The sequence below is a fragment of the Haematobia irritans genome, chromosome 1, assembly GCF_050003625.1.
Source record: "Haematobia irritans isolate KBUSLIRL chromosome 1, ASM5000362v1, whole genome shotgun sequence".
In the NCBI taxonomy this organism is placed as follows: Eukaryota; Metazoa; Arthropoda; class Insecta; order Diptera; family Muscidae; genus Haematobia; species Haematobia irritans.
The window spans coordinates 196,969,959-196,983,814 of record NC_134397.1 but is presented as its reverse complement, the minus strand read 5'-3'; the positions used below and the strand labels follow the sequence as shown (position 1 = coordinate 196,983,814).

Here is a 13,856-nt window from a genome sequence, read left to right as displayed (position 1 = left end):
ATGCTATTTGTTTGTTAAATGACTATTCTCTTGGTTCCGAATGTCTATTCTCTTTATTCAAATTAAATAATATTTAGACTTAAGCATATTCAATTTTTGTCCTTATCATAAAACAGTTTTCCGAAACAACATACAAGCGGTTTCACAGAAATTGTTCTCTTTTGATTCTTTTGCTGTGTTATGTTGATATTTTTCGTCAACTCTCCCGGTTTCCATCTCTATTTCTTTCTCTATACTCTCTCTCTCTCTCTCTCTCTCTCTGTCGCTTGGACTAAAATATCACAAGCATATTGAGAATTTTCAAAGAAAAATTCTAAATGTTGTTATAAAACATCAACATAATATAAAACGAGATATTGAACGAGAAAAGGACGGAATAAAATCATACTTAGACAGTAAACTTAATGAAGAAGAAACGAATTACCTTTGGACAAGAGAAAATAAAATTACAAGGGAAATTAAAGAAAAGTCAACCACAACACACAAGAAAAAATTATTAAAACTTCAAGAACAACAAAAAGAGGAATTGGACATAAAGATAAACGAAAAATGGTTTATTAATACAACAGATACTCAATTTCCCGAAAATGTAAAATGGTTACTGTCGCTAGGACAAAAACATGGTCTCCCAACATCAAAAGCCGAATTTCCACTTTTTAAATATATAAGTGATGGGGAACATATAATACAATCTACAAAAAAAGAAAAGGAAGAACAGGAAACTGCGAGAACAATGTTTGCAACAACTTTAGAAACTCATTTAAATAAAATGAAATACAACAGTAGGGAGAAGTTCGTTACAAGAACAGTGGAGCAAACTCGACAATTTCTAAAGAAAAATAAAAATATATTAATTTTAAATGCAGACAAAGGCAATACAACAGTTGCTATGGAAAAAAGTGAATATCAACAGAGAATGATGAATATTATAAGCGACATGATGATGTATCAAAGAATCAACAAGGATCCAACGACATCGTTGCAAAGAAAAAATAACGAATTAGTGGAGGAACTGGACAGAAACAACATGATTTCGCCTGCAGAGAAAAAGCGACTAAAAATGGACGTAGCTACAGCACCAAGGATTTATGGCTTGCCAAAAACACATAAAGATGGTTATCCATTACGGCCAATTTGCTCATCTATAGATTCACCTTCGAGCAATCTCTGCAAGTACATTGGAAACCTTTTAAAAATTTTAACACAGGACTCGAAGTACAATATAAAGGACTCCCTGCAATTTAAAAATAAGATCAAGAACCTGACTATCAAGGAGGATGAAAAATTAGTATCTTTTGACGTTGTGTCCCTATTCCCAAGTGTACCGGTTGACTTAGCTTTAAAAATCATCGAAAGTAGATGGCAAGAATTGGAGGGCCATACTAGACTTACAAAGAATATATTTATGAAAATTTTAAAATTCTGCATAGTGGAGAATAGATACTTTACGTATGAAGACAAAACATATAAACAAAAGAGAGGACTGCCGATGGGATCATCTGCTTCACCTATTGTAGCCGATATAGTTATGGAACATTTACTGGACAACTGCATGGAAAACTTGACAACAAAACCAAAAATCTTGACGAAATATGTGGACGATATATTTGCTGTGGTTCGGGAAGGTGCAATACATGAGATCTTGACAACATTAAATGGCTTCCATAATAGCATAAAATTCACGGTAGAAATAGAGAAAAACGGCAGAATTCCATACTTAGACACGCTGGTTATCAGGAAGGAAAATTATAAACTTGGTTTAGATTGGTACCAAAAACCAACAGCATCGGGGAGAATAATGAATTATTTTTCACAACACCCAAAAAGGATAGTGATTAACACAGCAAAAAATCTTATAAACAGGGTGTTAAACATAAGTGACAAAGAATATCATTCTAAAAACAAATCCATTATTAGAGATATTCTACACAACAATAATTTTCCAAAATATTTAATTAATGACTTAATATCACAATTTAAACCGGAGGGGAAAAACCAAAACGAAAATAAAAACGAGGAAACAATATACAAGTCACTAGTATATGTCAACAAATTATCAGAACGAATTACAAACTCTGAAATCTTTGATAAAGGACAATACACTTTAGCACACAAGTCAAACAATACTCTCAAAAAATTATTTTCCAACATGAAAACCAAGATCCCCACTATGGAAAAACATAATACGATTTATGAAATACCGTGCGGTGGAAATAATAAAGAAAAATGTGAAAAAGTTTATGTAGGAACATCCAAAAACAAATTAAAAACAAGAATTTCAGGACATAAATCGGATATTAAATTACGCACCAACTCGAATACCACAAAAACGGCACTAGCAGACCACTGTGCGAGAAACAATCATACCCCAAACTTTGACGACGTAAGAATATTAGAAAGAGAGAATAATTACAGCAAAAGGTTTACACTAGAAACACTTCACATAAACAATGTACCTGCAAGCAAACGAATGAACTTCAAAGTTGATACAGAAAACATCGCTCACTGTTACAGGCATTTGCTTCGGAAAAGGAAACAACAAATACATGGTAGTGATCATCGTGCAATAGTAAAAACAACTCAGTGCAATACAGACAGCTGACGAGGGTAGTGAATCTACAGTAGCTTTAAGTATTTTGTGTTGTGGATACTATACATGTAAGTCATTGGTTGTGTTGCTGTTTTAATTTTTCTGTTCGCCTGATACTTGAAAAATGAGATTAAGATATGTCTGTCCGATTTTTGTATAATTATATTATCCTATAATACCATTTGAGATTATTAACTAAAAGTAATTAAGATTTACACTTATTTAAATTATCAAATGTTTAATACTGTGATATTTATGAAATGTAATTTCTATAAATCTATTGTAGACCCCTGAGGAAGCGATTCAATATCGTAATCGCGAAATATTGGGAATAATAAATAAAATATTAAAAAAAAAGACCTCGAGCTTGAAGAACCATTAATTTATAATTCTAACAAAAAGGTCGACCAAAAATCAAACCAAAACATTTGTATGTTTAGTCGAAATTTGTAAATTTATATATGTTTGCATTCACACATACGATTTTTATGAAACATTCATGCCCCAAACAGAATATATTCTAACATATTAATATAGATGTCCCAAAGATTTTGTGTTAGTTTAGGAACATTACATGTTTGCACTTAAATATATTGTGTTTTAAAATTGTGCACGAAACACATTTTGTTTATATCGGAACATATGAAAAACATATTTTTCTAACAGTGCATATAAGCGACCCCCATATTTCAATTCTAGGTCTCTACTACGTATGGAATTTAGAAAACGATGTTAAGAAGTTTTAAGATACCACAACCCAAGTAATTCGATTGTGGATGACAGTCTTTCGTAGAAGTTTCTACGCAATCCATGGTGGAGGGTACATAAGATTCGGCCTGGCCGAACTTACGGCCGTATATACTTGTTCATACTTGTAACGGGTAATTTTAACTTTTTTGTTTCAAATAGGTTAAAAACAGAGTAAGAATTCATAAAATGGTACAAATCATTTAAATTTTGTCGAAAAAATGCTAAATCCAATCTAGAAATATTGTGAATTTTTGAAAATATTTCAGGTCAAACGTTTCAAACAAGCGTTACAATCCACTAAAAATTATAAAAATTATTTATTTGACAAAATATCACAGAATTTTTTAATTTACATCCAAAACATTGAATTCGGATCACACCTAACGAAGTGATGCAAATTCAGTGCACCGGCTGTTGAAATGGAGGACTTTTGCTCTATGACAAGCCCATGTTAAATTCATCGCTTCTGCGTTAATTTTACACCACCAAACAGAACATTTTCATTACTTTTTTGGCGACGCTTTTTTTGCTGGGTAGTTAACTAATAGAAAAGTTCGACGCTGGAAAATCGCTCCCATTTCGCGAATTTTTAGTTCACAATATTATGTCATTTGCTTTTGTGCAATCAGCAGCTTCACTATTAAACATAATATTTGTATTAAATAATCATTACAAAATAATCCATTGAGTTAAACTCAAGGTGAGAGAAAATATAGACATAAACTAAATCTAATAAAAAAATTGATTCCTGATGGGTATGAGTTTATTTTGATTCACCATTTCGGTTTGGCAAACATACAACGTTACCTGTACTACGTACGTTTTTACGACTTGTTGCTTATAATCAAAGCAAATGCTTGAGGTGTTTATGACCATCGATGTTGGTCTATAAGCGGCAACGATAATAGTGGCAAAGAAAATATTAATTTTAATTACACACTTGGACTGGTACAAAAACCGGTATAAACATTTGTAATTTATTAGCTTAATATAAATTTATTAATATTTGCAATATATTCAATAAAGTTATAAAATTAACTAATAACTGTGTTGGCAGCAACAAGTCCAAGAAATCATAAGAGAAAACGCAACATAGTGTTATTGTTAGTTACAAGAAAGGAATATAGGGTAACTGCCACGATGTATTACCATTTACATATTCTAAAAATCAAATTTCGATAAAAATCCCATTTTTATATGGAAACCTTATTTTGCCCATCTGCCAATGTGAATTCTTGGGCATCTAAGCACCGCAACTTTTTTTCTATTTAGAAATTGGAAATTGCAAAAATATCTTTAACGCCATACGATGTTCAATTTGGATGCATTTTAGGTAAAGTTTAAATTTTTAAGAAATTCTGAACTATCCCAGCAAAAACAATTTGGAAGTTGGTTCAAAGGCACTTTCAAAAATGTCCTCCCAAAGAGGGTTTTCATTTTAAATACAAAGGAAGTTCTTTTAATTCATTTTTTTATAAATCGCCTTTTTATATTTTTATGGGTTTAAAATTACCCATAAAAATATAAAAAAGGCGATTTTTAAATGGGTGAAAAAACAGAGTAAGAATTAATAAAATGGTACAAATTAGAAAAGTTGGGAATTTTTGAAAATATTTCAGGTCAAACGTTTGCCTTAGAATGTATTAAAAATCATAAAAAATTTAAAAATAATTTATTTGGAAAAATATTACAAAATTTTGTAATTCACATCCAAAACACTGAATTAGAAGCACATCATAAGAAGTAATGCAAATTCAGTGCAACAGCTGTTAAAATGGTGGACATCCGTTGTATGAAAAGCCCATGTTAAATCCTTCGCTTCTGCGCCAATGTTGCACCATTACCGGATCCAAAAAGGAAATTTTCACTACTTTTATGGCCTCGATTTTTTTGCTGGGATATTGTTGGAAATACAAATTTATGATATAATTTTTCACTCTTTTAAATTCAAGGTTGCCGTGCTTTAGTGCACGGTTGCGACAGTTGGTAGAATTCTACCAAAAATGGTAGATTTTTTACTGTTTGGTAGATTTTTAGAATTGCTGATGTTTTGGTAGATAAATGTTCTTTTCAACTAAGAAATACTTCACAAATTTTCTATATGAATAAAATGTTGACAAAATTTCTATAGAAATAAAATTTTGTTAAAAATTTCTATAGAAATGAAATTTTTAAAAAATTTTCTATGGAATAAAATTTTGACAATTTTTTTTATAGAAATAAAATTTTGATAGATTTTGCAAAATTTTCCTCTTCAACTAAGAATTACTTCACAAATTTTCTATAGAAATAACATTTTGCCAAAAATTTCTATAGAAATAAAATTTTGCCAATATTTTCTATAGAAATAAAATTTTTCCAACATTTTCTATAGAAATAAAATTTTGCCAAAATTTTTATAGAAATAAAATCTTGTCAAAATTTTCTATAAAAAATTTTTTTTTTAAAAAAATTTCTATAGAAATAAAATTTTGCCAAAATTTTTATAGAAATAAAATGGTGCCAGAATTTTCTATAGAAAAAAATTTTGACAAAATTTCTATAGAAATAAAATTTTGACGACAATTTTGACAACATTTTTTTATAGAAATAAAATTTTGATAGATTTTGCAACATGTTCCTCTACAACTAAGAAATACTTCACAAATTTTTTATAGAAATAAAATTTTGCCAAAATTTTATGTAGAAATAAAATTTTGCCAATTTTTTTTTTATTTCTATTTCTATTTATTTATTCTATTGAACATTAATTCCATGATACATTTCATTTTATAGTAAATACCCACGAAGCCTAACAATTGGTTTGTCTGCAGATTGAAATTCAGGATGTGATGTTACAATCGATTATTTCTAATAATATTTAGAAATATTTATAGAAATAAAATTTTGCCAAAATTTTCTATAGAAAAAAAAAAATTTGAAAAAATTTCTATAGAAATAAAATTTTGACAAAATTTTTTATAGAAATAAAATTTTGCCAAAATTTTTTATAAAAATAAAATTTTGACAAAATTTCTTTAGAAATAAAATTTTAACAAAATTTTTGTAGAAATAAAACTTTGACAACATTTCTATAGAAATACAATTTTGAAAACATTTTCTATAGACTAAAATTTTTACAAAATTTTCTATGAAATAAAATTAAGACAAAATTTTCTATAAAATAAAATTTAGACAAAATTTTCTATAGAATAACATTTTGACAAAATTTTCTATAAAACAAAATTTTTACAAAATTTTCTATAGAAATACATGTTTTACACAATTTCAGAATTTTCGATAGAAATACAATTTATTTTAAAGAAATTTGTCCTCAATATTTTTTATAAAAATAAAACTTTGACAACATTTCTATAGAAATAAAATTTTGAAAACATTTTTATAGACTAAAATTTTTAAAAAATTTTCTACGAAATAAAATTAAGACAAAATTTTCTATAAAATAAAATTCAGACAAAATTTTCTATGAAATAAAATTTTGGCAAAATTTTCTATAGAATTAAATTTAGACAAAATTTTCTATGAAATAAAATTTTTACAAAATTTCTATAAAATAAAATTTTTACAAAATTTTCTATAAAATACAATTTTGACAAAATTTTCTATAGAAATAAATGTTTTACACAATTTCAGAATTTTCGATAGAAATACAATTTACAATTCATTTTAAAGAAATTTGTCCTTAATATTTTTTTATAAAAATAAAGCTTTGAAAACATTTCTATAGAAATAAAATTTTGAGAAAATTTTTCTATAACTAAAATTTTTACAAAATTTTCTATGAAATAAAATTAAGACAAAATTTTCTATAAAATAAAATTTAGAAAAAAAAATTTCTATGAAATAAAATTTTGACAAAATTTTCTATAGAATAAAATTTAGACAAAATTTTCTATAAAATACAATTTTGACAAAATTTTCTATAGAAATAAATGTTTTACACAATTTCAGAATTTTCGATAAAAATACAATTTTGACAAAATTTCCAATGGAAATAAAATTTTGACAAAATATTCAATGGAAATTTTAACAAATAACTTTTCTTTGTTTGGTAGTTTTTTGGTAAAATTTTCACCAAATTTATGGCTCGACTGGCAACCTTGCTTTAGTACCCTGCAGGGTTCACTTTCACTTTGAGTGTAGAGTTTAGATCCATAAAGAGATATGTCGAATTTGGTTTATACCGATGAGTGTGGCTTCCATGTTCATCGGTCTCCTATTTTAACTTCTTAAAGGAATAGAAGCACACTTGTAATCTAAATTGTCCAAAACTAGATGTAAAATTTTCCTATTTTACTTCTCATTCTTATTCTAGTAATGAGATTTTACATCCGTTTGTAGTAATTTTAGATTTTATGTCATATGAAAGGCGTTATTTCATCCGATTTTCTGCAAGAAAATTCAAAAACTCAAACCTACTCGTATACGATAAATTTATCTTCGAGGACCATTGGAACTTATTTTCTTGTGGGAGTATGTTCTATAAAATGCACTTGATTCTATATTATCAGGATACTCATAATGATGAGGGTGATTTTAGAAAGAAACTATTATATTTTATCCATGGTGGTTGATATTTATGATTCGGCCCTGTCGAAAATAGGGTGGAATAGTTGCTGATTCGCCAACGTAAATTTTTTGAGATATTTCAAAAAGTTTCTTTACCAAATATGGCGATTTGCCCAATATTTCAGTGTTAAAACTAGTTTTTAGTTCCTAATTCCTTTGAAGATTTTCGAGGAACCCAGAGTCATTTGTACTTGATTTAAAATTTACACCTGCATATATTTTTCCATTTTTCGCCGTGGAAAAATCCTTTAGCTGAAAATATTTCATATTCTCCCATATACTTTCATATCGATTAAATTATTTATATTATACCTTTTAGCCCGTTTAGTTTTCAATCCATTAACATCTCTATTTTGTTGAATCACAGGTGTGTTGCACAAGTTTATGTGAATTTATTGAACAGTTTTTAATTACAATTTATTTGTATCGTTTCCACTTTTATGATTGCACATAACCGACATAACCACTAGGTGGGGTATTTTCTATTATAATTGGCCATTGGATGCTGGGCCGAAAGGTACAACGACAATACTACCTCGTGTATGTATGTACAGATGACTGTTGTTTATCGCTAACGAGTATATCATAATTATTTCAAAAACTCAACACAATACATAAATTATTAGTTTATTTGTTTAATTGTTTTATTTATCGGCTTCTATACAAAGCTATCGTAAAACAATGGTAATTCATTTCTCAACCATTTAGCGGTGACATTCCCAAGGGACACCTAGTATGCTTTCGTGGCTCACAAAAGTCATTTAAATTGTGTGTAAACACTTAAGCTAATTGAGATTTTATTGAAAGACCGCAGGTGAATGCGTAAAACTAGTTTGTCATAATGTTGCCATGAAGTACTGGGAAACTTTTTCCTTAAGGAAAAAAAGTGCATCAATATAAAAACAAAAGAAAACAAGTATATATGGCCGTAAGTTCGGCCAGGCCGAATTTTATGTACCCTCCACCATGGATTGCGTAGAAACTTCTACGAAAGACTGTTATCCACAATCGAATTACTTGGGTTGTGGTATCTTAAATTGTGAGTTAGTCCATACGTGGTATATATTAGACAAAAAAGGTATGTGTAGGTAAGTCTACAAATAATTACGAATCGATATGGACTTTTGCACGGTACGTAGGGAGCCAGAATTGAAATATGGGGGTCGCTTATATGGGGGCTATATACAATTATGAACTTGATATGGACCAATTTTTGTGTGATTGGGGATCGATTTATCTGAGGGCTAACTAGGTCCGATATGGACCTAGTTAGGCATGGTTGTTAACGGCCATATACTAGCATAATGTACCAAATTTCAACTGACTCGGATGAAATTTGCTTCTCCAAGAGGCTCCGGAGGTCAAATCTGGGGATCGGTTTATATGGGGGCTATATAGACTGATATGAACCAATTCCTGCATGTTTGTTGGATACCATATACTAACATCACGTATCAAATTTCAACCGAATCGGATGGATTTTGCTCTTGCAAGGGGCTCCGGAGCTCAAATCTGGGGATTGGTTTATATAGGTTAGGTTAGGTGGTAGCCCGATGTATCAGGCTCACTTAGACTATTCAGTCCATTGGTTAGTTTATTTAGGGTCTATATATAATTACGGACCGATTTCGACCAATTTTTGCATGGGTGTTTGAGGCCATTTATTAACACCATTTTCCAAATTTCAACTGAATCAGATGAATTTAGGTCTTCCAAGAGGCTCCGAAGGTCAAATCTGGTGATCGGTTTATATGGGGGCTATATATAATTATGGACCGATATGGACCAATTTTTGCATTGGTGCTAGAGATCATATGCTGACACCATGTACCAAATTTCAGCCGGATTAGATGAAATTTGCTTCTCTTAGAGGCTCCGCAAGCCAAATCGGGGATCGGTTTATATGGGGGCTATATATAATTATGGATCGATGTGGACCAATTTTGCGTGGTTGTTAGAGATCATATGCTGACACCATGTATCAAAATTCAGTCGGATCGGATAAAATTTGCTTCTCTTAGAGGCTTCTCAAGCCAAATCGGGGGATCGGTTTATATGGGAGCTATATATAATTATGGACCGATGTGGACCAATTTTTGCATGGTTGTTAAAGACCATATACTTACACCATTTACCAAATTTCCGCCGGATCGGATGAAATTTGCTTCTCTTAGAGCATTCGCAAGCCAAATTTGGGGGTCCGTTTATATGGGGGTTATACGTAAAAGTGGACCGATATGGCCCATTTGCAATACCATCGGACCTACATCAATAACAACTACTTGTGCCAAATTTCAAGTAGATAGCTTGTTTCGTTCGGAAGTTAGCGTGATTTCAACAGCCGGACGGATATGCTCAGATCGACTCAGAATTTCACCACGACCCAGAATATATGTACTTTATGGGGCCTTAGAGCAATATTTCGATATGGTACAAACGGAATGACAAAGTTAATATACCCCCATCCTATGGTGTAGGGTATAAAAATCGTAACATAGTTATTACACAAATTTTTTTTATGATCACGAAATTAATTGATTTAATTAATTTTATAATTGATATATCTTCAATGATGGTATCAACACACAGTTTTATTTGGACATAAAAAATACTTGATTAAAAAATTAATTGATGTTATTAGCAAATGTCAATGTCCATTTCAAAATATAATTAAATTTTTAATTAAAAACTACTTTCAATAACTTTTTTAACTGACTCATCTCCATTTTCATGAAGCTCCGTTAGTGCAACGTAAGCTAACGATATTTTAAACCGTTCCGTGGATATATTGTCATCTAACCTATAAGATAATTATAATTCACTTTCTGAGGACTGTCAGTTAAAAGCTAACAGAGCTACATGAAAGTTGTTGTTACCGTTTTTGTTTGGTTAAAATATTTATTGTTTTAATTAAATTTTAATTAACAAATTGAATCATTTTTATACCCACCACCATAGAATGGTGACGGGGTATAATAAGTTTGTCATTCCGTTTGTAACGCATCGAAATATCGATTTCCGACTATATAAAGTATATATATTCTTGATCAGGGAGAAATTCTAAGACGATATAAGCATGTCCGTCTGTCTGTCTGTCTGGCTGTCTGTAGTAATCACGCTACAGCATTCAATAAATGAAATTTGGCACAGAATCGTCTTTTGTCTGCGCGCAGGTCAAGTTCGAAGATGGGCTATATCGGGCCATGTTTTGGTATAGCCCCCATATAAACCGACCTCCCGATTTGGGGTCTTTCGCTTATAGAAACCGTAGTTTTCATCCAATTTGCGCGAAATTGAAAATCTAGAGATATTTTGGGACCTTGAAGAGGTGTGCCAAAAATGGTGAGTGTCGGTCCATGGTTTGGTATAGCCCCCATATAAACCGACCTCCCGATTTGGGGTCTTTCGCTTATAGAAACCGTAGTTTTCATCCAATTTGCGCGAAATTGAAAATCTAGAGGTATTTTGGGACCTTGAGGAGGTGTGCCAAAAATGGTGAGTGTCGGTCCATGGTTTGGTATAGCCCCCATATAAACCGACCTCCCGATTTGGGGTCTTTCGCTTATAGAAACCGTAGTTTTCATCCAATTTGCGCGAAATTGAAAATCTAGAGATATTTTGGGACCTTGAAGAGGTGTGCCAAAAATGGTGAGTGTCGGTCCATGTTTTGATATAGCCCCCATATAAACCGACCTCCCGATTTTACTTCTTGGGCTTATAGAAACCGTAGTTTTTATCCAATTTGCCTGAAATTGGAAATCTAGAGGTATTTTTGGGCCATAAAGAGGTATGCCGAAAACGGTTAGTATCGGTCGGTATTTTAGTATAGCCCCCATAAGAACGATTTCCCGATTTAACTCCTTAGGTTTCTAGAAACCGTAGTTTTTATCCGATTTGCCTGAAATTGTAAATATTCTCGTATTTAAGGCTCACAGAAACGTGTATCGGATTAAGTTTTTATCGGTCCATTTGGTAATGCCTCCATATAGACCAATTTCACTTCTTGTGAGTATAGAAGGCGCACTGATCATGAAAATTGCTTGAAACTCAATGTAAAATTTCCAGATTTTATTTTTCGGGTGAAAATCTACAGATTTAAAATTTCAAATCAAGACGTTATTTTATAATTTTCTTGCACACTTACAAGAGATGTTAATGATTCCTCTAAAACTCAAACAAAAATGGTTCTTATAAATCCAGAATCTGATATAGTCCTCATAGGTGAAATCTTTAAATGTATCTTCGGGAAGTGTCCTCAAGTCCTCCTGAAATTTCAAAGGAAATCCTAATATTTGGTTCATGGTAGTGGGTATTTAAGATTCGGCCCGGCCGAACTTACTGCTGTATATACTTGTTTTAACTGACTTAGTCTAATTGGAAATATTTTGGTGATATTTTTTGTGTGTATCCAGCATCTAACTTTTTATTGTCGTTATCGAATTTCAACCATGTATGTAGGTAATTATATTCCGATTCCGATCCAAAAAAGCTTAAAGTGAAATTAGAATAAAAATTGGAACACATATTTTATTTATTAAATTTTTTGTATTTATTTTTTATTTATTTCTCATTTATACTTCTAAGTAAATAACACATTTCTTTACTTCACATTTCCACCATTTGTAAGAGAAAAACGGAAGTATAGTTTTAGGCTGAGAAATATATAAAAGCTTTTGTTAAGTTCATACAAATATCTTGCATGCAAACACAACCGTTTAATATTTGAATCATAATATTTTATTTGAAAAAAAAGAGTTTAACGGTTATTTTGATCGTTCGGTATTTCAGTAGTTATCACTTTGAAAGCTTCAATTTGTTCACACATGACAAGTTAGGAACTAAGTCATTGGCAAAAAAGTAAGAAAAGTCTAAAGTCGATATGAACTTTTGCAGGGTAATAAAAGAGCCAGAATTGAAATATGTGATCGCTTTATACGGGGGCTATATACACTAATGAACCGATATGGACCAATTTTGTGTGATTGGTGATCGGTTTATATGGGGGCTAGTTTGGCATGGTTGTAAGCAGCCACATACTAGCACAATGTACCAAATTTCAACAGAATTGGATGAGTTTTATTTTTTTATTTTTTTATATACAACATATTTTAAGAAATGCGTATCGTATATAAAACACGAAAAATAAAAGAAAATTGCAAAAATGATAGTCAAAAAGTTGTTCATAATTTTATAGGCTACATTTCTTCCCTTGATTGTTTAATAACATTTTCAATAGTTCAAGAGCTGTACTCGAAAAACGGAAAAAAATCGGTTAAAAATGGTAATTTCTTATGATTAAATTTTTCCGAATTACTTATTCAGTATTTTTGTTGGCCGACTCAAGAGTTGAAGCTCGTTGCTGAAGATTGCGAAATAAGTGTTGTAGCAAACTGTCTTAAACAAAAAGATTTAAAGGACAAAAAGACTTAAAGGAGCAAAATTATAGCTAAAATGCTACGTACTTATCGGCCAATTTTCACACAAAATTTAACTTTAGTTAATCTGGTTCAGAGTTAGATAAACATTCTACGAATCGTCATCGTCTTCAAATTCAGTACAAATTTTGTTTCTTATAAACTTCTCATGACCGATATGGTTAGTTTAGGGTACATTAGGTACAGTGACAGACTGATATTTTCAGGCTCACTTAAATTATTCAGCCAAATTTTGTTTCTTCAGTACAAATTTTGTTTCTTATAAACTTCTCATGACCGATATGGTTAGTTTAGGGTACATTAGGTACAGTGACAGACTGATATTTTCAGGCTCACTTAAATTATTCAGCCTATTTAGTACCACAGTGGTGAAGTTCTCTCCGATATGTTTAGAGTGCTGAAGATTCCCATCTATGCTTCTGTTCGTATACTAAAATTAATTTGGCCTTAGCAAATATATATTTTTTTCGTTTCTTATGTATATCTGCCTATGGAAAGAAGATGTAAATTAC

The 13,856-nt window shown here is 30.8% G+C and overlaps 1 protein-coding gene across 1 annotated transcript; it reads left to right on the top strand.

Moving 5' to 3' along the window:
* The first annotated feature begins 733 nt into the window (after positions 1-733).
* Positions 734-13,339, top strand: LOC142234278 (uncharacterized). Its single transcript, XM_075305373.1, has 2 exons — positions 734-1,684; positions 13,232-13,339. The coding sequence occupies exons 1-2, from the start codon at positions 734-736 to the stop codon at positions 13,337-13,339; spliced, it is 1,059 nt and encodes a 352-aa protein (XP_075161488.1).
* The last annotated feature ends 517 nt before the right edge of the window (positions 13,340-13,856 follow it).

Bases quoted from the DNA above. Each gene is read 5' to 3' on its own strand.
- LOC142234278 (XM_075305373.1), top strand. From the start codon at position 734: ATGTTTGCAACAACTTTAGAAACTCATTTAAATAAAATGAAATACAAC. The intron at 1,685-13,231 runs GTAGAAATAGAG...TTACTTATTCAG, and splicing joins ATAATAGCATAAAATTCACG to TATTTTTGTTGGCCGACTCA.